The 20963-nt window shown below is 48.2% G+C and overlaps 2 protein-coding genes across 3 annotated transcripts; one reads left to right on the forward strand and one right to left on the reverse strand.

Moving 5' to 3' along the window:
• Positions 1-10398: 10398 nt before the first annotated feature.
• LOC132320734 (transcription factor JunD-like) lies at positions 10399-11739 on the reverse strand. Its single transcript, XM_059834026.1, has 2 exons — positions 11475-11739; positions 10399-11372 (listed from the first exon to the last, which is right to left on the reverse strand). The coding sequence occupies exons 1-2, from the start codon at positions 11737-11739 to the stop codon at positions 10399-10401; spliced, it is 1239 nt and encodes a 412-aa protein (XP_059690009.1).
• A 3316-nt stretch (positions 11740-15055) lies between these two features.
• On the forward strand, positions 15056-20039 carry THAP1 (THAP domain containing 1). Of its 2 annotated transcripts, XM_059833836.1 has the most exons (4): positions 15056-15126; positions 15639-15834; positions 19277-19335; positions 19435-20039. In XM_059833836.1, exons 1-4 carry the CDS (start codon positions 15056-15058, stop codon positions 19745-19747), a joined length of 639 nt encoding a protein of 212 aa, XP_059689819.1. In that variant the 3' UTR covers positions 19748-20039. The 2 variants fall into 2 exon arrangements, with proteins under 2 accessions (XP_059689819.1, XP_059689818.1); XM_059833835.1 differs by having other exon boundaries at positions 19277-20039.
• The last annotated feature ends 924 nt before the right edge of the window (positions 20040-20963 follow it).

Below are 20963 nucleotides of genomic sequence, written 5' to 3' on the forward strand. Positions count from 1 at the left end.
GAAGCAGAGATTTTGAAAGGGTTTCTCAGAGGCTTCCTCTGTGCCAGCTAATTTAATAAGGCAGAATAAGAAGGTACACATAAACCCAACTTACAAGAACCCAGGAAAGGATGTAGGCAGACAACCACCCACCAACTAGTTGCACGTAAGCTGCTGGAAAAGCAAAGCCAAATCTGAACTGCTCTGTCTCCACCTTTCGTTTTGAACAGCTATCCTGAACAAGAAAGTTTCAGCGCCATGCCTGGGAAGAACCGGTTTGGATTCGAGAGCTATAGAAAGTGGCAGTTTGCTCACACTTCTCCTTTTGGACAAAAAGAGAGCTTGGGGATGCTGGTGGTTACCCAGCAGGGAGGGGCTGCTTCTCCTCTTCAGGAGATCCCTTTGGTCCGTTGATCAGCATGTGGCACAACTGTAATCCCAATGAGGACCACAGGAGTCGTGTGATCCTAGCAGCAACCGCAGCCCACATAGTGCAAGGCTTACGGTACTGCAGGGCATTAAGCGTTTTCTGCGTCACGGAAGTTTAGCAAGAACCAGGCACCAGAAACCACCAAGCGCTTTCAAACCTGGGTCCTATTGCCCAAGAGCTGTCTCCTTTTTAGCTGGGAGTTGCTCTACTCAACTGATGCAAAGACACATTGGTCAAAGAATGATGGATTTCATCCTTCCCAGTCTGCACCTATCCGGAGCTGCTCCTTTCTCAGGGGGTCTATTTTGCGTAATATAACATTAGCCATCACGAACACCACACAGCAAGGGCACATGTGTGGTCACCTAAACCTCAGAAAGATTTTCAGTCTAGGCAGAAACTTCAGGAAGAACAAGCCAGCCTTAGATGAGCCACTCCAGGAGAGAGAAACTTCCATTGAAGTATGTCTTACAACTCCACAGACTGAAACACATGGAAAGCTGAAGAGCTACTTCACCAAGGAGACTTATTCAGCAATACAGCCCTAGCCACCTTTCCTGCTAAGACCCTGCATAGGAAGCCTAAGGATTACGTTCAGACATCATAAACTAGAGGTAATCTAAGAGATTAACTTGAGTGTTAAGGCCCAGGAGGCTCAGGGTCTTTCACAGCAGAACAGCCCTGATACTGCCCCTCTCTTAAGATCTCTACCCTTCTCTCCTTTTGACCTTAAAAAGCCAGTAGACCCATTCCTAATTAAGAAGAGTAGAGTGGTAAGAATCAGTGGCCAAATTTTGGTGGGTGAGAGGCTTATGCAGACTTGCTCATCATTTTCTATTTGAAAGCCAGGAATTGCACAATACCATATTGCAACACTTACTCCCTTCCCTTTGTCCCCTGCAAAGTAGCTAAGCACAACCAAAGCAAAATCACTGGTGCAAGCAAGTGTTTACATTGATGGCTCACGTCAGAACTGTGCGAAGTGTCTCTGCTATTAACAAATAGCACTTTGCGACAAAGCTAAACAATTCTCCAAGACTTGCTTGTGTTGGGTCTTTTGTTCCAGGTTTTGATTTGTGGGTTGTTTTTTTTTTTTTTTGGGGGGGGGGGGGAGGAAAAAATTAACGAAGGCTGAATATCTAATCTGTTACATATGGAGGAATGCTCAAGGGGCTCACAAGAACTTGTTCTGCTACATGTTGAGCAACACCCCATGGGAAAGCCTTGAAACTAGAGCAAATGCTTGAAGACAGGGCGTAGCTGCCTTTTGGAGCTCATCCTTCACGGGCTGCATTTTATTAGAGAGCAGACCTTTGCATCATCAGTCAGTATTCAGACCTGGACTTTACTTGATGACATTTCAGTATGGTGGTTGCCATGGCTTTAAATAAATAAGGGTAAGTGTGAAATTACCACTCATCAGGCCAAACAGGGAGGGGCACAGTTTCCAAAGAAGAGAAGTTTAGAAGACACTTAAGCAGTAATAACAAAACAAAATAAGCTAAAAAGCATTCTGAAGAGCAATCTTAATTCTCTGCCTCTTAAACATACAATGAATATTACCAATAAATACTGTATTGGAGATAAATTTTACTTCTTCCTTGGATTCCGTGTTTTTTCTTACTGTTGCTTATTCCTCCAACTATCATCTCCTAACTATTACCATGGGGAAAGGAATAAAAAAGTAACTATTATTACACACTTCTGGCCTGCTGGGAAAGTTCTATCATACCACAAAGATACTACAGACATACCAGCTTGTGCTGTGATTTCAGTTACAGTGTGCCCAGAAAGACTTTCAAACATTGCAAGGATTTACAATACCATTTTAGTAACTGGCACAAAATGGTTTGGACTAGTAATGACACTTAGGCAGCATTTTATGAATCCCTGTTCTGAAGCTGTCATCTTCCAGACAGTAAATAGACTAGGTGTCCTAGCGACTTATGGCCATAGCTTATGTGACATATTACATATAACAAGATTATTTAACTCTCCAGTAGTCAGTATTTTCCCAGTATTTCTGTCACCCTTCCATGAAGGATATTAAAAGACAGAATGGTAAAAGTTGGAAAAAACAAGAGTTCAACCTCTGGCTCTATTCATTAAGAAGGGCAAGTTTTATACCAGTATCTTCTACCAATATCTTTCCCTACCAGTTACTAGGGAAAAAGAAGGAGGGTATCCTGAATACACTCTCTGTAACAATCCATTAGCTTTATTCTATGACACCACATTGCTTGTGTCCTTCATAACAAGAAAATCTGGAGATTTATGAAACAGAGGTGTGGGAAAGGTTCTCAAGCTCAACATGTTGTCCTTCAAAAGGCTCAGCATGAACCACAAGACTATCTTTATAAGTCTTTTTTTAAAAACTGTTCATTCTTAAAGGTCAATTTTCTATGTTGGGCAGGAGGGCGACACATCCCCCAGGGCAGTGGGAAGCTTTCTAGAGAAGACAAGAAAATGGTCTCAAACAGTTCTACAGAGTTCAAGCTACTGGTTACGATTTTTCGCATGTTCAGTCCATGGTCTAAGAACAGGGATGCAGTGAGAAGCCTGACTTTTAACAGCTTCAGCTTTCTCCATCTATGACAGAAGTAATACCACAATCTCACTGATTGTAACTGAACAGTTGCAAGAGATGCTTCAAGATACTTAGCAGAAAAGTTTTCAAATTTATTTAAATAAATTTCAAGGGAAGCATAAAGTAGGACTTAATCTAGAAAAGTAACAAAACTTGCAAAACCAAAACCAAACCAAACAAAGACTGCAACCAATGATTATTTTTTTTTACTGGGACGGGATGGAGGGTCTGTTACTAATCTCCAGTGACACAGCTCTCTGGACTATGTGGACCTTATTTAGGTGGCTTACAGTTCCACCCTGAACTAGTTCTTAACCAATAAGTAACAGCAGAAGTAAATCTTATCAGCAGTGTGCTAAATATAAGAATCTAGCAGTGTATTAGTGCACAGTGAACTGGTCATATCTATTATCTCCACCTGTTAGCAAGGCTTGATAGTCAACCATCACTCCAAAGCATTCCTACAGAAATCATAATTCCTCCAGAAAAGCCATTCAGCCAGCACACAAACTCCTTAAACTATTGCAGACCATGTTTGTTACTAGTACTAGAACTTCAGAGCAAAGCTCAATTTACAGCTAGCCATGCTATGGATACAGACCTTTTGATAACAGACAAAAAAGCAAACAGCAGGTAGGTAAATATTTAGGGTGACTCCCTTGCAAAAATTATTTATAATAGCCTTCCCTTCACTTTGCAGCAAATTACTACATATGAACTGCAGCACTTCATATTACATTAAGGCTAAATGTGACTTTAAAATAAATGATCTTTTTGTGTTAATTTAGCATTGCAGGATTTGACAGTCCTCCAGTTTGACTGGAAATCTAAAAAAACACCTTGCAGTCACACACAGTATTGCAGATTTGTTTTCTTCTGGGACAACTCAACCATGACAAAGAACATGAAGATGCCCCATCATATACCACTGCAGCTAAGAAAATCACAGTTCCTCCATTTGGTCATGCCCTTCTCTATGCACGCTAGTGTCTGTGCACAACACCTTGACATGAATCTGCGGATATCTGTGTGCTTCAGAAGAATTCGTCCATAAAAGGTTGCATTTGCTGGCTTTTCCCTTATCAGTGGCTGGCACAGAGTTGAGAGGGTACTACACATAGCAGAACTCCAGCACAAGAACTCATGTCCCCTGCAGGCACAAGACCAAGATTCAGTGCTTTTACATCAGTGACACACTTTTGACAAGACTACTCAACAGAAACTTGCACTTCAAAATACGGCGTTGCTGTGAAGATACAGATCCTAGACTGGCTTCCTTCCTCTCCCCGCCACTGTTTCCTCAGCAGGACCCTGCGAAAACAGCTAGAGCATGGCATTCTGGTTGACCTACATGCAGTGGGCTGTTTCAACATCCAAGCAGAGATCCGGTTTGTGACCATATTGATGCAGAAAGTAAACCTTCTGGTATGCAATAGCTTAGGAAAACTGCTTCCAGACTAAAGCAAGCAGCAAGGATCAGTGCCTGTAGCAAGTCAACAGGATGGTGTCTTGGAAAGCTGCCCTCGTTATGAATTAGGTGGATACGTTTCTAGACCTTCTTAGCAACAGCAGGTTCTCCACTGTGCACTCACTGTTGCAGTGTTTTTCAGAAACCTGAATTTAGTTTGTCACACATGACCACTTTGTGCAGAAGGTGCTTCTGTCACGCCTCCGAGTTAGTACCAGCCATTATGAAGAGAGAAGTTTCACAGCACAAACAGCTGCAAGCCACTTCATAGGCAGGATAAAAAGAGAGATCTTTGAAACATAGGACAGGAGTAACTGAGAATTAATAAGACCTCATCTGCCATAATGTGCCATAATGGCCTAAGTCTCCATAAATTCGTATTTCATTCATCAACACCTTCACAGTAAAGTTTCACCATGTGCAGTAAGACTAAAAAGTTTGTAAGAAACTCTAGATTCTGCAGTTTGGCACAGGAACATTTATCATACTGCATCAGGTACAGTAAACCCTGATGCAGCCCCACAGCAAGTGACTGTGGCGTTAGAAAGATCAGTCAACATTTGCAGTATTATTATGCACTGTGAAAGCTTTCTGTTCAAGGCTTTTTCTGCTGATACACGTCTTGCCAAATGTTAAAAAAGGTGAATCCCTGACAGATTTTGCTGTCCACCTCTGCTGAAAAAATGCACAGTCACTACACACAATCCTGATCAGATGAAGTGACCAAAGAGTGTGAAAACAGCCTAGGAACTCTACAACACTCATTCTTAGTTACAGTAAAACTGCAAACAAAATACTTGGAAAATGGAAGTGGTTTTGTACAAATCAAATATGTACACAGGTATGTCATACTCCAATTTGTCTACTTGCTAAACATGGAAACTTAGAGAATCAAGTAAGGAAAGAGCAAATTCATCCAGCAGCAGTTACACCTGCAGGTAAGAATAAATGAAAATGTAACTCATTGCTTTTTCTAACTTACAGTCCAGAAGCAGAAGGACACATAAAATGCACTGAAGAATGACTTATGTTACAAGTACATGGGGTTTTGTTCTTGCCTATTAATTTCAGATGTAGAGAAATTTTCTCTAAGAAATTACTGGATTCAAATAGCCAAGACTCAGGCTATGGCAGCCAAGTCATTATTTTCAGCACAACTAGTAATTCAGACATAGCATGCATCTGTTCTTTAGACACCACCAAACAACACTATACAGTAATTTGGAAAGTATCATCGAGCTATGCAACTGATTAGAAATGAGTTGCCAAATAAAATTTCCACTTTAACAGCTGCAAACTGCAGAATGCCTCAGGGCTTAACTTTGGGAGATCGCTCCTTTGTCAAAGGTGAGATGGACCCAGGCAATCAGATATGTAAATGGGAAAAAAAGGACAGCTCATGACTCTTCCTTCAGTAATGACATAAACACGAACCACAATAATGGAGAATTGTAGTACGGCCACCCTTTGATCTTGAACAGTGCATGATAGTCAATAGTGATTTATGACATGCAGTGAAGAGTCCAAATCCTTGCAAGAGCAAGAGTCCTCTTGCAAGACCATCAAAGGCTCATGACAAAAATGTCACGACCACCACCAGAATCACCCCTCTTGGTAATCAGGACTTATCACCCCCAAACACCTACGCTTCTCAAAGTATTCAAAGTACTTGTGTTTTGGGAATTGCTCTCTAAGCCTGCCAAACGGGCTCAACCTGGAGTCACAGTGAAAGTTGTAAGAACCACTCATCAACCACCCGGACCTGCCTAGACACCTTGAGATACTGACAGATTTCTCCACCGGTCCTATGCTGGGAAGCAAACCAATCGACTCTTCTAGTAATGACATCATTTGAATCAGTCGTAGCAGAGTACTTTCCCTGCACTCACAGCAAGCAGGGGCAGATGTGATGGGAGCTCTTCCCTCTGCCCAAGGAAGGAGTGAACAAGACTTCCCTCACCACAAACACTCCTCCTACTCCTCAAGACAGAAAAGATCTGATAACAATTCAAAGAAATGAAAGTAATTTATGAATCAAACTGTTTTGCTGTAGCACCTAAATAGGAAGGCACTTTACATCTAGATCAAGACGTTGGTTCAAGTGCATTCAAAATCTGCTGATGAGCAGCAAGTGAGATGTACACAGGAGCAAGCATCCACCAACCAAAACAAAGGAAAGGACTGCATAATCTCCCGAGCAGAGATTACACCTAGGGCAAAGAAACAAACAGGGATGTTTATTTGTCATGGGTTCACACCTGGAATGAAAAACCAGATCAGAAGGGCATGAGGGTAGCCTGCAAATCAACTCACGCAGTGAGAATCTTTGTAAGGACTAATGAACGCTGTGTGCAAGTGTAACAAAACATGGTACAGTTTTGAAGGATGAAAAAAAATGCTAAAAAGCGCTGAGGTTCCGCTGGACATAAAACTGATAATTTTTTTTTTCTTGTTACAGTGACACTATACAGCCAACTTGCCTGCAGTTACTAAAAAGGAGCTACATTGATGCAGATCATATGAACAGTCTGGAAAATTTTTACCCAGTATCTACCCTTTAGCATCTCACAGTGACCAAAGTTTTAGGCAGAAAATCTAAAAGAAATAGACATGAAAAACGCTGCAGTGAACTGAAGAAAAAAGGCAGGACAAAATAAAGAAGCCATGTTTAAAGATACAGGAACACTGCAGGGGTAAAAGTCAGAGTATTGATACACTTTAGAAAACAGTAACATTCAAGCCTGACAGCTGCAGCAGGCAAGCACTCCTCAGTCTTGTTATATTGGTTTAAACTGTTAGGTGCTCAGGCTATCCACTCTTATCTCCGCTATAGGTGCAGCAACCTTTAGCAGAATCAACAGGGAAAAAAACCCAACCACCCCACACTATTCTCAGATTTTGGTCACGTCGGTGTTAGATCCTGTGTCCTACCCCAAATACCAGATAAACAAAGGCGTTTATGAAGGTAGCCTGTCACTCTACAGAAAACATTTGTTTCGGACAACTTTACTACCAGAATAGTAACCTCTGGCAGAGAGCTGGAGCTGCCAGCCTCACTAGTAACCTCTCATCAGTCATCAGGGTAACAGAGCTGGCCTGTCAGCACTGCTACCACCTCACAGATACCAGTTAGAACATAAAGCAGGCTATCAAAGAAGTTACCACATGAGATCTTTGAGAGGCTGGACACAGGACTGCTCTTGCAGAAAGTTCAAATGGGAAAGAGGCAATGTGTGGCAGTTTCCAGCTTTAACACTACCGTGCTGAAAAAGGTGAGCTGATTACAACCCTGCCAGGTTATAGCCCATTATAGCCCTGCCCTTGGCCGGGAAGGGCAATGGCAGCGATTTCCTCTGTCTTATGGATCCCTCACTTCTCCTTGGACATTGCTAATTTATTCTGAGCAGAAATGGTAAAGTAAGTAAAGAACAAGTACTGCACAGCTGCATTTATCACTGTCCTGTGTCCTACCGCAAGATCTCTACCTAGCCCTACGCTCATTTGCAGATACAAGAATTGAAACAGCAGTGTCCGCCCATGTAATTTTTACAAATTTTTCCAGGATTCCTTAAAGAACCCTCACCTTACTACAGAGAAAGTAAAGCTAAGCATCTCACATCAATGCATCTAGCAGGCAGCATTACCTCTCTTACTAGGGAAAGTGTGTTAAGTGTGGGGGCAAAAAAGTCTTTTATCAGTTTCTCCAGGCTTGCAGCGTCATTGCAGATAGGTGATGCCTGCCACATAGTCAAAACCCAGTTATTTTTCACCCAGTTATTATATAACAGACAGTGCTACAGATTGTATGCTGTCCGGTTCAGAATGCCTTTAAGAAGTCTTTAAACCTGTGTTAAGATCAAAATGATTTTTTACCTGTTCATTAGTATTTCTAACAGCAGAAGGTACTGTTACAGGCAATCATTTCAACCACCGAAAAAGGCTCTGGTGACATGATTAAACAGTTATACAATGATTAATATGGCTTCTACCTAATTTGCATATGCATTAAGAAAAGAAATATCCTCAGAACATCTCAGCTACAATAACACAATTACTATGCATTGTCATGTCATTTCACACGTGTGCCAGGAATGACTATGCACTAAAAGGAAAAGCTCACACACTTGACTGCTGCAGCTCAACTTTCTGAACAGATAGCACTCACGTATCCCCAATAGAAGCAAGAAAAACTGTGAGTCTATCCCATTCTTCTTGAATTTCAAAGCATCAAATGCAGCCTTCAGAAGAAGTAAGAGGTGTTTAAAAGCTCCTGAGTGGGTTTAACAGATCTGAGCAATGGCTTGTACTCATAAAGGTGTCTATGCCCTGTTGGCTCCTCATACAATCCCCCATGTTCACCAGCTGGCACAGACACGTATCCCCATGTAAGTTTTGCCTCTGAGTTCAGGCAGAGCTGTTAGCACAGTTTCAAAGAAGGGAGCGGGCCCCGCTCTGCCGCTGGATCTGCTCAGGAGAAGCCCTGCCCAGTGGCAGGCCCGGCCCGCAGCCCCCACTCCGAGGGGCTTCTGGTGGGGTGACCATCACACTCCGACAGACCCTTCCCACTGCACCATGCCACAGGGCTCGACAGCGCTGCGTTAGCGGCTATGCTCAAAATACACAGGTGCAGCAGAAGCAAGGTAGGCAGTAGTACCGAGCAAGGGATCTGAAGCTTTCAAAAACTCATTGAGGATTATGTCAAATCAGAGGAAACGGTTCCTTCGCTATTCTCTTCTACTAGTAAAATCTTGATGAAGAAATAAATCACACCAATTCTTCCGAACCAGAAAACCACTTCACGTTCTAGCGCTGACTCCTTCTGTCTCTAGAGTATTGCAGAAAGTTTCTTTAGAACGAAGTAGACCAAGAAGCAAGATACACAGATTTTTACTGAAAAATAAATCTACTTCTCCATAATATTTCTGTGATTTCTTCAAACATGATACAATGGAATGACCACCTAACCCACCCCAAATCTGAGCCCTTTTCTGTATAGCACTGAGTTGTTGCTATACGATGTAAAGAGCAAACACTACTGGAATGTACACAGTGAAGGAAAAAAAAAAGTAAAGCTCTTCTTGCCAAAGTAACCGTTTTCACTACTAATGTGTTATCTAGAAAAATAAGGTCTAGGCAACATCCAAAAGTGTTCAAGTTTCAATAAATAACTATCAATGCCCCAAGTTTGCACTGGCACAAGAAATATGGAGCGTACAGTTTAGGAAAGTATTTTCATATGACTAAGTCAGCAATGCCTTTCATGCTGCTTAAGATTTACAACAAAAATCATTTCCCTCCAGGGTTCGATTTTAAAACCGAAGCCGTGTAAGTGCAAGAGCACCCACATAGTTGTCTTAACTCTCAATGGCAAATTAAAGCTCTAGAGAAAGACGGTATTTTAAAAAAAGTTCTTTATCAATACCAAGAAAATATACATAGCCATATTATGTTTTAAATATATATATATACACGCACATCTTTTCAAAAGGGTACGATTCTGGCTTGCCTTTTTTTTTAAGTTTGAAAAGCTTATCCATTGCTATACAGTTCAGTAAGGTGTATTAGGAAACACACTTTTTATATCCCCCATGAAAATAAAGTTGAATCTTTCTGTAAACAGGATTTCCTTAATTTCCGAAATCTCTACAGACCTCAAGTACTTCACTGAAAAAAACAACCAACCACCTGCCCCAAAACCACCCACGGAGACCCTCGCTGCTGCGTGCAACGCCGACAGACCTCGGGAAACGCTTAGCAACAGCCGGCTCCTGCAACCGCCTCTTCCGGGCGCAAATAAATAGTAATAATAATAATTATAATAATAATAACAACGACAGAAGAGCGGCGGCGGGCGAGCACCGCGGCCCCGCGGTGCCTCCGCGCCGCCCCGGCGGCAGGCGGGGATGGGGCCGGCTGGCGGCGGGGCCTCCCTCCTCAGCAGGCGCTGGTCTCCGGCGCGGCGGCCGCCTCGGGGGGCGCCTCCCGGGGCTGCGCGGCGGCGGCGGCGGCGGCGGCGGCGGGGGGCGGATGCCCGGCGGCGTTGATGTGACAGCCGGAGGAGAGGTGGCTGCGGACGCGGCCCTGCAGCTGGGTGACCTGGGCGCGGAGGAGGTTGGCGGTGGCGGCCAGCTCGGCGTTCTGCCCCTTCAGCGCCTTCACCTTCTCCTCCAGCCGGGCGATGCGCTCCAGCTTCCGCCGGCGACACTTGGAGGCGGCGATGCGGTTCCGCAGCCGCTTGCGCTCCGCCTTCAGCCGCTCCTGGCTCTCCGCGTCCAGCGGCGACAGCGACGGCGGCGTCGGTGCGCTGCTGCCGCCCTCCCCGCCCGCCGACGGCGGCACCTCGGGCACCGTCTGCGGCTCCTCCAGGGACCGCGCCGGCGGCAGCCGACCGCTCCCCAGACCCGCCGCCCCGAAGGCCAGGCCCGGCGGCGGCGGCGGCGGCGGCGGCGGTGGCGGCGGGGCGGAGGCGGCGGGGTAGGCGCTGCCCGAGGGGCTCAGCGGCCCCGCGGGGTTGAAGCCGCTCAAGTTGGTGTAGACGGCCGGCGGGTCGGCGGTGGCGGGGGCTCCCGGCGGCCCCGGGCGGGCAGTGCAGCAGGGTCCCGGCGTGGAGAGCGGCGGCGGCGCCGCCAGGAGCTGGTTTTGCTTGTGCAGGTCGGCCAGGGCCTTAACGAAGCCGTCGGCGAAACCTTCCTGCTCCTGCGTCACCGGCTGCCGATAGAGAAACGGACCCGCCGCCGCTGCCCCGCCGCTCCCCGCCCCGGGCGCCGCCGGCCCCGGGCTGCCGGACCCCAGCCCCGCGCCCCCCTGGATCAGCAGCTGCTCCAGGTCGGCGGCCGGCGGTAGTTTCAGCAGCGGCAGCTCCGCAGCCGAGCCCAGCGCGGCCTCCGGGCCGCCGCGGGCCGCCGCCGCCCCGCCGCCGCCCGCCGGCTCCGCGGAGCCGGCGGCCGGCGGCGGGGCGGCGGCGGCGGCGGCGGCCGGCGGCGGCGGTAGCAAGCGCAGAGCCGCCGCGCTTCCGCGGGCGCCGGCGGGCGGACGAAGGGCGAAGGGCCCCGGGAGCGGCCCGGGGGCGGTGGCCGCCAGGTCCCGCTTCTTCCCGGCGCCCAGCAGCAGCTTCTGCCCCGCCGCCGCCGCCGCCGCCGCCGCATCGGCTCCGGGTCCGCCGGCGGTACCGAAACCCGGCAGCGGCACGAAGTCAGGCAGCAGCTCCAGTCCTTCCTCGGGGTAAAACGGCGCCTCCATCTTCACGGCGGATCGCCCGCTACGCCCGCCGCTCATGCTGCCGCCCTCGCCGGCCGGCGGCGGCAGCGGCTCCGGTGCGGCGGGGGCCGGGCTGGGCGCCTGCTCCGCGGGGCCCGCCGCCCTCGGCTGGCAGCGGGGACTGAGCCGCCTCCCGGCGTCGCCGGCCCCACGCCACGCCCTGGGCCCGCCGACTGCCCGCCCCGCCGCCGCCTCCCCGCCGCCGCCGCCGCCGCCGACCCCCCCGCTCCTTCCCCCGCCCGCTGGGCTTGCGCGAAGGGGCTTCCCGCCGCAGACCCGGTGTTGCCCCGGTGGGGTGTCGGTGCGGAGCCGCGCTGCTTCCCCCCGAAAACTCGCCCCGCGGCTGCGGTGCGGGAGAGGAGGCGCTGCCGGGGGCTTCGCCCGGGACGAGGGGTTTCCTGTGGGCATCACCCGGGGGTGCTCCAGCCGCGACACGCGCCCTGCAGCAGGAAAGCGAGCAAAGCCCACGCGTGACGGCTGCTGTGGGCAGGTGCTCGTGCACTGGGTCTGTGGCGGACGCGCACAGGGTAGTGCAGGTGCCAAGGGTTAATGCTTCCCTGCGAGGCGGACTGGGAAGTCTGCCGGGGGAACGCTTGGCCATCAGGAAACATGCCAACTTGTCAAAGCAAAAGCCGCTTGCAAGAAGGAGATGGATCTGAAGTAGCTTTTCTTCTGAAAAAAAAAAAAAAGTTTAGAGAACAGGTTTGAAAGAGCTTAGATGTTTTTTCAACATTGTTGAAACATAAAACTACTGTTTTTCAGTTTGGGGGTGGTATTTATTTGTTGTCTTCATTTGCGACAATTCCCCCTGCCCCTCTCCAATTTTTACAGGATAAGGAAATTCCTTCCCACCCAGTCTTTTAAAAATCCCTTCTGCTGGTTATACTAACGTGATACTGACAGAGCTGCTGAAAGCTCTCTTTTAAGTCGGCTTGCTGACTGAGGGTCTTGGTGGCTCAGCTACACACTCATCAGTTCTCCCCATCCATGGTGGGATCCACCAGCATCCCCTCAGTTAAGCATCACCCTTCTGCAATCTACTCATGCTTTCTCCCCAGACATTTCCTCCCTGCACATCAAGACCAAGGGCCTCTTCTCCCAGGGTCTAGCGATGCTGCTGAGCTCTGCTGTAGCCCTACATGTGCGCAGCCACGCTGTGCCTCCACTGCGCCTAGGGTTGCTCCAAAACTGGGAGCGGGGGAGGATCAGAGACACCAGTGTCAAACCAGGCAGGACTTTGCCCCGGACATGCCACTTCAGATCCGCAGGAGAACGAGAGTCTAAGTGCACTAAGGTCTTGATGACCTTGACTTAACCTATTTTGGGGCCCCCAACTGCACACCCTGCCCATGGGGCAGGAGCTCCATTTCAACTCAGCCTTCAGTCCCTGCCCAGCTACATTGCAGGTGTTCCTCTCTCCAGCCCCATCTCCTGGGTGGACCTTGGACCTGTGTTTCCAGTTCTGTTCCTGGCACCATCTCCTGCTGCTCCTGCCTGAACTCCCTCTGTGGACCTCGTACCTGGTTCATCACCTCACCTCATCTGGGTGTGTCAGTGGGTCCAACCACGAGTGCCTGCTCTGCCTGCCCCGCTCAGGCGCTGCAGGACTCTGCCCAGGCTGGTGAGGGCCACTGCCTTGGCTTCAGCCACCCCCAGCTCATCTTCCCATGGGCCAACCCTGCTCTGCTGCTTCCTGAGGCGGTGGCAGAACCACTGCCCAGAAAACTGGCAGCAGCAGGACTCCAGCAAGAAGAAAGCCATCAGGCAACAGCCAGAAACAGGCAATTGCGTACATAGGGGAGGAGTAAGCATGCCTTTCTTGGTGAGGAAGGTGGTGCTAGAAAGAGCTTATTCTTGTTCCCTTGTCTCTTGGCTGACCTAGCAGCAGAGGGGCAGAGCTAGCAGTGCTCAGCCAACACTGAGTACTGAAAACAGCTAATGTGAGCGGCTTTGTGGAAGTATTGCTGCAGCTGCTTGCTGTACGGGCTTTTCCTGTCATATTCCTGGGCGAGCAGATGGCAGTGACTGGTACCTTCTCTGCAGCTGGGCAAGGAGGGCTGTCTAGGCAGAGAAGCCACAGCCTCCAAGCTGAAGTCAGTACAGCTTCTCTTCTTTCCCTTTCGAAGGAAGTGCACAGAGGGAAAGTAGACTGAGGAGAAAATGAGGTCCTGGGTGGGGACAGAGAAAAAGCTGGGGAGATTCCCTTGGCTCTGGGGTCATTGACAAAGAAAATGTAGATATGATGTGATACGTGACGGAGGCGACACTAAAGGTAGGTCCCTTCGTCAGTCCTCTGACAAGACCTGTTGGTCAGTTATATCGGATGGTTTTACTCGCTGATCTAATGCAGAGTTGAAAGGTGAGCCTACAGGATGGAAAAATGCAGAAGCTGCTTGAAATAAACTTGTAACGACAGATGGATTTATTTAGATTGCTATCTAATATTTGGCGGTATACCTGCAAGGCAAGTTTCAGTGAGTGAAGCGGAGTTCTTTACGTATCCGTAATGCAACTGTGTGTTACGGCAGTGCGGTCTTTCTGTTGTTTTCGTTTTCTCTCCCCTCTTTTTTTGCTGAAGGGAGCCTGGAAACCCTCCGGGCTCACCGAGACAACTTCCTGCGCGTGTGACAACCGCGTTGTGCACGCCCGCCCGCCCGAAGCCCTGCCTGCCGGGTGGGGCGAGCATCCCCGGCCAAGGCCCCGGGCACTGCCCGGGCGGAAGAGCCCCCTGACGGGTCTCCCTCCCTGCAGGCACGGCCGCAGCGCGGGCGCAGCTCCCGCCGGCCCCTGCAGCCTTTGGCCCGGGGGGACCCCGGCTGCCTCCGCGGCGGCCCGCGCCTCCGCAGACCAGGCCGGCCGTCCCCCGCCTCGGCCCCGCGGGGGCTCCTCGGCGGACACGGGAGGGCGGGGCGGGGCGGGGCGGGGCGGGGCGGGGCGGGGGGAGGCGGCGGTTGGGCGCCGCAGCAGCCGCTGCCCAGATGTGGCGGCGGAGGGGGAGGGCGGGCAGGGCACGGCCACGGGGAAGGGGGTGGAGCGAGGGGAACCTCGCCTCGCGTTCGCAGGCGGCGGTCTGATTGGAGAGCCCTCCGGGGAGGCTCCGCCCCCGCGCGCAGACCCGCCAATGGGCGAGCGCGGCGCGCGCCAGTACCGCGAGAGTTGCGCTGAAGCTGGCGCCGCCATCTTGGAGTTGGGAGAGGCCGCGTCCCGTTCCTGTCCCTCTCGGAGGGTCACGGGCGGGGGGGGGAGGGGGAGGATGGGCGCCCGGCGGTGAATTAACGGCGCCCGCGAGCTCGTTTCCCTGGCGCTGGGCCGCGGCGGGCGCGGGGGAGGAAGGATGGTGCAGTCCTGTTCCGCCTACCGCTGCCGGAACCGATACGACAAAGAGAAGCCCATCTCCTTCCACAAGTGAGCGCGGGCGGCGGGGCGGGGCCGGGCCGCAGCGGGGGCGGAGCCGGGGCCGGGGCCGCGGCGCGCGCGCCCGCCCGGAGGGGAGGGGTCGCGCGGCGGCGCCGAGCGCGCGGGGGTCTGTGAGGAGAGAGGGCACACGCGCGCGCGGTGCGTCGGGGGGGGGGCGGGGCGCGGCGGTCGCCCGCGGCCGCTGAGGCGGGAGCCCCGCCGGGCCCGGAGCGCCTCGCCTCCCCCGTCCTTGGGGTCTCTCTGAGGAAGGCCGGGGGACAGGACGCTTTTTGCTGCCTTTTTCAGGGAGGGGGGTCCCCCCGCCGAGTTTTCAGAGGGCTGAGAACCCCAGCCCGGTCCGTGTGGGAGTTCTGTGTTGGCAGGAGGGGTTTGGGTCCGAAGATGAGCCCGTCGGAGGAAGAACCAAGCGGTCATGCAGTCAGCCACAGCGGTGCTTAGCTGTAGCCCGACCCCGTGTTAAAAAGCTGTCCGGAAAAGCTGAAAGTAATTCCTATTTACAGGTTTCCTCTGACAAGACCTGATCTCTGCAAGAAATGGGAAGCTGCTGTTAAAAGGAAAAACTTCAAGCCAACCAAGTATAGCAGCATTTGTTCAGAACACTTTACTCCCGATTGCTTTAAAAGGGAATGCAACAACAAGCTTCTGAAAGAAAATGCAGTGCCCACAATATTTTGCTATACTGAACCCAGTGAAAAGGTAAACCCAAAGCACTCGTAGTTTAAGATACTGGAATGTGCGCATGTTGCTCGTGTTAGTCTACACCAAGCATGGCTTGATGTAGCAGAGCAGCGGGGAGAAGGTGCAGATTGTGAAGGATACCAGCTGAACATGTGCACCTGGAGGCATGTGGATGGCTTGGTGGCTGAAACACGTCCAACAGCTGTTCTCATTCGCTTTGACAAGAGCAGAGGTGTAGGCTGTCCAAGGCTCTGGAGCACGCAGAGCCTTGTACAGACGTGCAGTAGCTCTAACCCGCTCACGTGCATACACAGAAGCCTGAGCAGCGTAACTTGGTTTAAAACCTTGTGCTGAATTAAATGGAATGGCAGCAAACTGAGAAAGTTTTGCCATGTAGTTAAGTTGTCCAACTGTATTTGTGACATATTTGAAGTTGTGGAGAGCCTTCAATAATACTTACAAATTGCACTGTACTCTCCCTTGCTGACTCGTGGCTACTGCTAACGTTGAAGAGATGACGGACCTTAGTTCTGAAACTTAACTGTCCTTTCTAAAGGGCTCTGTCCTCTGGCTTCGCAGAGTTAAACTGAGATGCAAACAGAGGGGCAGAACAGTAGCTGCACCTGCTGTCTGTGCTGAAATCCTCTCTGTCTTGCCTTAACAGTTACCTTGTGTTCATAAGCCAGACTGGTCCTTAACTTCTGTTTGTGAACTTCCGATGGTAGATCTCATGTGAGATACATTGTTCCCTTCACTGTGCTGCTAAAGGAGCTTAGCGTGAGATGCAAGTCAGTTATGAGTTCTTCCTTCTTGATGTAATAACTGCAAGACAAGAATGGAAAAGATTGATTCTTAACTCCTGTAAAGGATATAAAATATTAGATCTCTTGCCACTCTGCTGTAGAGGAAGGGGCAAAGGAGAGAATGGATGTGATAGGTCTAGGGGGTGAAAGACTGTAATGGGATGAAGTGCACAGAGGAAAACTGGGACTTTTGCTTGTTTGATTTTTCTCTTTATATACAACACTGGATTTGATGCAGAAATAAAAAGGGAATATATTTGAAAAATGAAAAGTGGCTGGTATCAGAGAAGAGAATATCAGCAGAAGGTATGTAAGGAAAGGCAGACAATTTCCAGGTAAACACGGCTGCGTTAAGTTTTTTGTTTGAATATGCTTCCCTGCTATCTGTATGACACACATTTTCTTCGTTGCGTGTAAAATAGTTGCAAAATCTTTTACAGTCTGAAAGCTGAATGGCTGTATAGGGTCGTCTGCAAAAGCCCAATTGGTGCAGCAGGATTAGTGGTGAGCCACAGTCCCCATTTCATTATGATGCCTGGATCTACAAAAATACAAAAGAGTGCCTTTTAATTATGGAGAAGGATTTAGGGCTATTCCTGTTGGTCTCATGGCATTTTTAAATGAACTGCCACATACCTTCAAGAAATAACGTAGTAACAAAGAATAGTAGCGGTTGTTTTGGAATTGAATCCACACTGATCTTGAAATACAGCTTTTTATCTTTTTTGCATTATGTGCTTTGAAATACGTCTTTTTCTTTACTTATGTCTTAGGAGAACCATTGATTGGCGGTAAGAAGTAATTAGAATTCACTTAGGATGTGTCAGTGATACCAATGATCTGTTCTCCATGATATGTTGAGACAATAGTAATGTATTTATAGAGGTAGCATGTGCTGGATAAGCTGCAAATAGAAATCTCTGTGAATTCAGCTGGCCAGCAATGATCTGATTTGTGCTTGTGCTTCCAACAAGGGTAAATTTCTCTTTTGCCAATTACATCTTTGCCTTGTAGTTTTTTTAGTAGGAAAGTTTGAAAGTGATAGCTGATAGGGTCAAGCTCTTTAGAATATTCATGTGTGAATTAGATAGGCACACTGTTAGCAGCGATTTCTTATAATTGAGAAATAAGAGTGGTAGTTGGCTGGTTTTGTACTTTAAAGTGATCAGTAATATTTGAGTGCATATGAAACTTCCCCTCAACACCAATCACAAAACTGCCTTCTCAGTTACTGTCTACCAAGTGTGGTTTGTGCAGGAGGGATATCTAGACCCCCCAATATCAAGTATTAGCTTGTTTGCATGTGAAGTCAGGCAAGTTGATGACATGACCTTCAGATCTGATGAGCTTGATATTTAGATGATGAGGATTGTCAGCTGCTCTTATAGTCAACATTGTCCCTGTCATTAGGCTTTAATGTGTAGTAATAATATTGGCATGGGGTGGGTAGTTAGAAAATTGGTTCAGTGCCTCTTTCTCTGAGAATGTCTTAGGCTTTGTTTTTGACAGGCAATATGCAAGCTCTTTTGTTTAAACAGTGCTTTTTTATCATCATGTGCACAGAAGCATTTCTGAATTATACTGCATTCCTTTGGGGCAGAAAGAATTTCATTCTTTGCTCTGGCCTATACTCAAGTGGTGAGTGATCTGTGTTGTCCTGACCCGTACAGGTGAACCTATTGAGAGCAGTATGATAAAGACTTCAGTTTCGTGTGGAGTTGAGCTGATCGATATTCTGCTGCTGCCAAAAGGGAGAATCATGCTTCTCCCTTCTCCATCCCATCTGCCAGCCGTGCAGTCCTCTTTCTCACTCCTTCCACACACAGGCACAGGTGTAGGTCATACCTCATGTTGCATTGCTTTGAGTTTTCATAAAGGACAGAAGATGTCTGCAGTGATGGTGGGAGAGCGAATAGCTTTCTGTCATCTTAGTGACTTACTGTGTTTGAGCAAAGAGTAAATACCAGGGCTGGGAGGGTTGCTTTGCTGTTGAAGAGCTGTTTATTTTGGCTCATCATGTCTCTTGAAACCAAACCCTTATGCTGCAGCCCGAAACCAGTGACACAGTCCCTTCCAGATGTTGAGAGGCAGGCCTTGCTGTGTCTACCTTTCTGCTCTGCCAGCTTATCAGCCCCCTCAGTAGGTGACCCTTATTCTACCTCAGCAGATTATCTGCTTCTGCTTTGGTTTTGATTAAGTTAGCTGATAGGGTCGAAGTGTATAATGGTAAGATGCAGCAGAAAGAAGGGGGGACAAAGGGGAATGGGATGGCAGTGATGAGTTATTAGGACAGCTGAACTCTATTTAATGGAAGTGCAGCCTGTGTTCTTGCTTCTTAGCTAATCGTGGATATGCGTTTGACCTAAGTCTTCAAGTGAGAGTAATTGCTATGTTCTTCAGTTTTTCATTAATTTGAGACATCAAGGGCTTGAGTTTCAAAGAGCCCTGAAAATGAAGGTGCTTAAAAATATCTCCAGTTGAGAAGCCAGACAAAACAGGCCCAGAACTGTTTGTCAATTTAGAAAATGTAGGCTTTGGAATTTATTTTATTAATTTCAATCCTGGTTGTTTATGTTATTCTGAGGCTGTAGTAAGGGAGTTGTGTTGTAAACAATGTTAAGCATGAAAATGTACTTTTTTTTTCTTGTTGTTTCTAGCCTGAAGAATTTGCAGAACAGCCGGAAGATCCACTACCACCTCCTCCACCACCGCCGCCGCCACCACCACCACCACCGCCACCACCAGCAGCAGCAGCTCCGGTACTACCGCCATCTCCATCAACGCCTTCTTTTCATTTGTCTCAAATAGATGCCAGATTTGTAGATCCAAGTATTGGATTATTGATGCCTCCTCTCCAGACCCCTAGCAATCTTGCTGTTTTTTGTGATCACAACTATACCGTAGAGGATACAGTTCATCAGCGAAAAAGAATTCAGCAGCTAGAGGAACAAGTTGAAAAACTGCGGAAGAAGCTCAAGACAGCGCAACAGCGATGCCGGCGTCAGGAAAGACAAATCGAAAAACTGAGAGAAATTGTTCAGTTTCAGAAAGAAAAAGACATATTGGCAGGAAAAGGCTATGTGATTTTGCCCAATGACTATTTTGAAGTTGTAGAAGTACCTGCCTAGAGATCATGAACATCAGTTTTCACTTTGCTAGGCCGCAAAATTTAGTTTAAAAGCTAAATGCTCTCTAATTCTGTGTGTAAGACTCTCCAGAATTCTAAAACAGTAAATAAGCAGTCATACAAATGAGATCACATTTTTTCTTCATTGTCATTTCAGTTTGATACACTTTTAATATATTGAAAATGCAGCCATTTCAGAATTAGAATGTGCATTTAGTTTACAAAATCTGAATTGCTTTACAGAAGGAAAGGATGTAAGGTTGAATAAATTTAAAATCTTTTTTTTTTTTTTTAACAAGGCTGTCTTATGCATACAGGGGATGGGGAACTGAAGCTGGCTGAGAGTGAAGTTGAGGTTGTTGTACACTTAGTGCAAAGCTTTGTCAAGGCATTTAATGTTGGCTTTGGTGATCCACAGGAAGTAGTTTTCACTGATTTCAGAAGGAGCAGAATTAGGCCGGCTAAGAACACCTGCAAGTGCTGCAGAAAGATAAAGATAAGATACACATTTCAGACTGGGAAAACTTCCAACCTCAGTTTGCTATGCCTTCAAAGCACTGCAAAAAGTCTAATTCCTGGATCCCTTTGGTGAGGTCTGTAAATGAACCTCTTCTTTTGGAGTAATTTTTCACCATGTGTGTGCTGTGAGGGAGGTGAGGAGATTTCATTAGCATAGCTGATGAGAGCTGTAGCAGAGGGTTTTGTTTTGATGGCACTTAGAAATACTGCTGAAGTGCAGTGCTGCACTGAACATGTATGTTACTGGACTGTTGGCAGGATCAAGAAGGCAGCATACTGTTTAGGGTGACTGCTTTTCAAAAGTACCCTGATAATATACAGTCCCCAATATGTTGGAGTCTGGTGTTCCCATAAACACTGTAAGAGGTGGAATGTTGTCCTCGTCTTTCTTGCTCTTAACTCGCATCTCAACTGTGTGTAGCTTCAGGAAATGAAGACTTTTTTTTTACTTATCCAGGGTGTCAGGCATTTGTGACTTTCATTGCCATATACTGTGATTTTTTTTTTTTCTTCTTTCTTTATTTTCTTTTTTCCTGCCCCCCAAAAGGCGTCCACCAAAGGGCAGTTATGGAATTAGACTTTGGGAGTTGCTTGGTGCTAGACTGGTTTTTAATATCTCAAATGCTGCTGCCTCTCCGTGAGCCTTATTAAGACTCTTTCTAAAAACGAATTTAGCATGGCAAAGTAGTGCAGCAGTT

This window comes from Gavia stellata, chromosome Z (assembly GCF_030936135.1).
Source record: "Gavia stellata isolate bGavSte3 chromosome Z, bGavSte3.hap2, whole genome shotgun sequence".
Lineage (NCBI taxonomy): Eukaryota > Metazoa > Chordata > Aves > Gaviiformes > Gaviidae > Gavia > Gavia stellata.

What these genes read in the sequence shown, in the direction of transcription:
- LOC132320734 (XM_059834026.1), bottom strand. Translation starts at nt 11,739, where the DNA reads ATGAGCGGCGGGCGTAGCGGGCGATCCGCCGTGAAGATGGAGGCGCCG. An exon ending in GCCCGCCGGCGCCCGCGGAA is followed by an intron (nt 11,373 to 11,474) that starts GCGCGGCGGCTC and finishes GCGGCGGCGGGG; the next exon opens with CGGCGGCGGCCCGCGGCGGC.
- THAP1 (XM_059833835.1), top strand. Translation starts at nt 15,056, where the DNA reads ATGGTGCAGTCCTGTTCCGCCTACCGCTGCCGGAACCGATACGACAAA. An exon ending in AAGCCCATCTCCTTCCACAA is followed by an intron (nt 15,127 to 15,638) that starts GTGAGCGCGGGC and finishes TCCTATTTACAG; the next exon opens with GTTTCCTCTGACAAGACCTG. An exon ending in ATACTGAACCCAGTGAAAAG is followed by an intron (nt 15,835 to 19,276) that starts GTAAACCCAAAG and finishes TGTTGTTTCTAG; the next exon opens with CCTGAAGAATTTGCAGAACA.